Raw genomic sequence first — 3,826 nt, forward strand, 5'->3', positions numbered from 1 at the left:
TGTCAGCTGGTCCTTTTGTGGCAGGGCTGAAATGCAGTGGAAATGTTTTTGGGGGATTCAGTTCATTTGCATGGCAAAGAGGGACTGCAATAAATTGCAATTCATCTGATCACTCTTCATAACATTCTGGAGTATATGCAAATTGACATTATACAAACTGAGGCAGCAGACTTTGTGGCGACGACTGTATATATATATATATATATATACATTACATACACACACACAAACTGAGTGTACAAAACATTAGGTCCCAACCCCCTTCCCACCCCCTTTTGCCCTCAGAGTGTGAGAGAAGAGGAGGAGAGAGTGGGAGAGAGGAGGAGGAGGGAGTGGGAGAGAGGAGGAGAGAATGGGAGGAAGAGAGAGTGGGAGGGAGTGGAGGAGGGAGTGGGAGTGAGAGAGGCGGGAGGGAGTGTTTCCTGTTTTGGGGGACAGACACAGCCTACCTGTTTACTGATCTGTTTCCTGTTTACATACATGCTGCTGTCTGTTTCTCCCATAGTGTGGATCCCTCCTAAATGGCACCCTATTCCCTATGATATAGTGCACTACTTTTGACCACGGTACCAATTGGGACCTACCCTGAGTTAATAATGTATTGTCCAGGTGCTGGAAGTTCCCTGATGCATGTTGTCCTCTCTCCCCCCTTCCACCAGTTACCAGAGGTTACTCCAGACTGTAGGTGTGTTGGAGGCCCAGAGAACTCAGAGTATACTGGACCTGGAGCGTCTGGCCAGACAGCAGAGAGAAGCTCTCCGAGACCCCGTCAGCTTTGTGGAGCAGCTGCAGAAACAGGTACTGTACTTTACACCATAGGTTACAGCCTGTTATAACAGGTATATGTAGCATTATAACTCTAACCCTGCAGAATCAGGTAGTATACTGTATGAGCGCTGTAGTAATAATACTAGTAACCCTCACCTGCAGAAACAGGTACTGTATAAGAACAATTATAACAGGTATATAATACATATAACAGGTATATAATATGGTTATAACGGGTATATAATACATATAACAGGTATATAATATGGTTATAACGGGTATATAATATGGTTATAACGGGTTATAACGTATACGCAAGTTATGAACAATGCGGTTATTATGGTGATATAATGAGGTTATGACGGTATATAATGCGGTTACGAACGGGTAATATAGCCGGTATGACGGGTATATAATGCCGGTTACGACGGCGTATGATAATGCCGGTTACGAGCGGGTAAATATGCGTTATGAGGGTATATAATGACGGGGTATGACGGGTTAATATAATGCGGTTACGAACGGGTATATAATGCAGTTATGACGGGTATATAATGCAGTTAACGACGGGTAATATACATGCGGTGATGACGGGATATATAATGCGCGGTATGACGGGTATATAATGCGGTGATGACGGGTTTGATGCGGTTATGACCGGGTTACTATGATGCGGTTATGACGGGTATATAATGGCGGTTATGACGGGATATAATGCGGTTACGACGGGTATTATGGGTGATGACGGGTATATGATGCGGTTATGACGGGTATATGTGCGGTTATGACGGGTATATAATGCGGGTTATGCTGGGTATATAATGCGGTTATGACACAGCGGTTATGACGGGTATAATAATGCGGTTTTGACGGGTTATATACATGCCGGTTATGACGGGTATATAATGGCGGTTCGCCGTGTATATAATGCGGCTTATGAACGGTATATAATGCGGTTCACGACGGGTATAATAATGCGGTTTTGACGGGTATATATGCGGATTGTGACGGGTATATGCTGCGGTTATGAACGGGTATCATAATGCGGTTAATGAGGGTATTGATGCGGTTGTGACGGGTATATATGGGTTATGACGGGTATATAATGCGGTACGACGGGTATATAATGCGGTTATGACGGTATATAATGCGGTTACGACGGGTATATAATGGCGGTTACGACGGGTAATATAATCGCGGTTGACGACGGGTATATAATGCGGTTACGAGGGTATATACATTGCGGTTGTGACGGTATACTGATGGCGGTTTATGACGGGTTATAATGCGGTTACGACGGTAATAATGGTATACGCGGGTTTACAATGCGGGTATACAGGGTTAAGCGGTAATAAATGGCGGTGATGACGGGTATATAATGAGGTTATGACGGGTATATAATGCGGTTATGACGGGTATATATGCGGTTACGACGGGTATATAATGCGGTTACGACGGGTTATATAATGCGGTTACGAACGCGGTATATAATGCGGTTTATGAACGGGTATACTAATCCGGTTACGACGGGTATATCAATGGCGGTTACGAGGGTATATAATCGGTTGTGAACGGGTTATATGATGGGTTATGACGGTTATATAATGCGGTTATGAAGGGTAATATAATGCGGTTGTGACGGGTATTAAATGAGGGTTTACGACGGGTATATAATGCGGTTACGACGGGTATAAATAGCTGGTTACGACGGGTATATCAATGCGGTTGTGACGGGTATTATGAATGCGGTTATGACTGGGTATATAATCGGGTTTGTGACGGGTATATAATGCGGTTGGTACGGATATAATGCGGTTGTGACGGTATATAATGCGGGTATGACGGGTAATAATGCGGTTACGACGGGTATATAATGCGGTTTGACGGGTATATAATGCGGTTATGACGGGTATATAATGCGGTTGTGACGGGTATTAAATGGGTTTGTGACGGGTATATAATGAGGGTTACGAGGGTATATAATGCGGTTTACGAACGGGTATATAATGCGGTTTGTTGACGGTTATAAATGATGCGGTTATGACGGGTATATAATGCGGGTATGACGGGTATATACAATGGGTTGTTGACGGGATATAATGAGGTTATGACGGGTATAATAATTGCGGTTACGAGGGTATATAATGCGGTTACGAACGGGTATATAATGAGGTTACGACGGGTATATAATGCGGTTAGACGGGTATATAATGCGGTTGACGGGATATATAATGCGGTTACGAGCTGTATATAATGCGGCTATGACGGGTTATATAATGCCGGTTACGAGGTATATAATGCGATTATGACGGGTATATAATGCGTTATGACGGGTTATATAATGCGGTTATGAACGGGTAATATAATGCAGTTATGAACAGGGTATATAATGCAGTTATGAACAATGCAGTTAAACGCACGGGTATAATGCGGTTACGACAGGTAATAATGCGATTATGACGGGTAGTTGAGCGGTTGTGACGGGTCATATATAATGCGGTATGACGGGTATATAATGCGTTATGACGGGTATATGATGCGGTTTGACGGGTTATATGATGCGGTTGTGACGGGTATATGATGCGGTTATGACGGGTATATAAATGCGGTTAAGAGGGTATATAATGCGGTTACGACGGGTATATGATGTGGTTATGACGGGTATATAATGCGGTTATGACGGGTATATAATGTGGTTATGACGGGTAATATAATGAGGTTATGACGGGTATATAGATGCGGTTACGACGGGTATACAATGCGGTTATGACGGGTTTGATGCGCGGTATGACGGTATATAATGTGGGTTATGACGGGTATATAATGCGGTTTTAATGACGGTATCATAATGTGGGTTATGAAGGGTCATATAATAGGTTATGAACGGGTATATAATGAGGGTTACGAAGGGTATACAATGCGGTTATGACGGGTATATGAAATGCGGTTTATGAGGTATATAATGTGGTTTATGACGGTTACTTGTAACGTTTGCGGTTTAAATAATGAACGGTTTGCGGTATAGTTTATACGGTTATGCGGTTATGACAAGTAATAT

General features: G+C 43.0%; 1 protein-coding gene across 1 annotated transcript in view; it reads left to right on the forward strand.

Moving 5' to 3' along the window:
* LOC139026955 (ZZ-type zinc finger-containing protein 3-like) overlaps window positions 1–798 on the forward strand; it is a gene marked incomplete at its 3' end in the record, with an annotated part of 5,747 nt that extends 4,949 nt beyond the window's left edge. Inside the window, exon 3 of the mRNA XM_070442175.1 lies at window positions 660–798. Coding sequence (XP_070298276.1) covers window positions 660–798 — 139 coding nt within the window. The remainder of the gene's footprint in view (window positions 1–659) is intronic.
* Window positions 799–3,826: the final 3,028 nt, after the last annotated feature.

Source organism: Salvelinus sp. IW2-2015, unplaced genomic scaffold (assembly GCF_002910315.2).
Source record: "Salvelinus sp. IW2-2015 unplaced genomic scaffold, ASM291031v2 Un_scaffold6468, whole genome shotgun sequence".
NCBI classification, from domain to species: Eukaryota; Metazoa; Chordata; class Actinopteri; order Salmoniformes; family Salmonidae; genus Salvelinus; species Salvelinus sp. IW2-2015.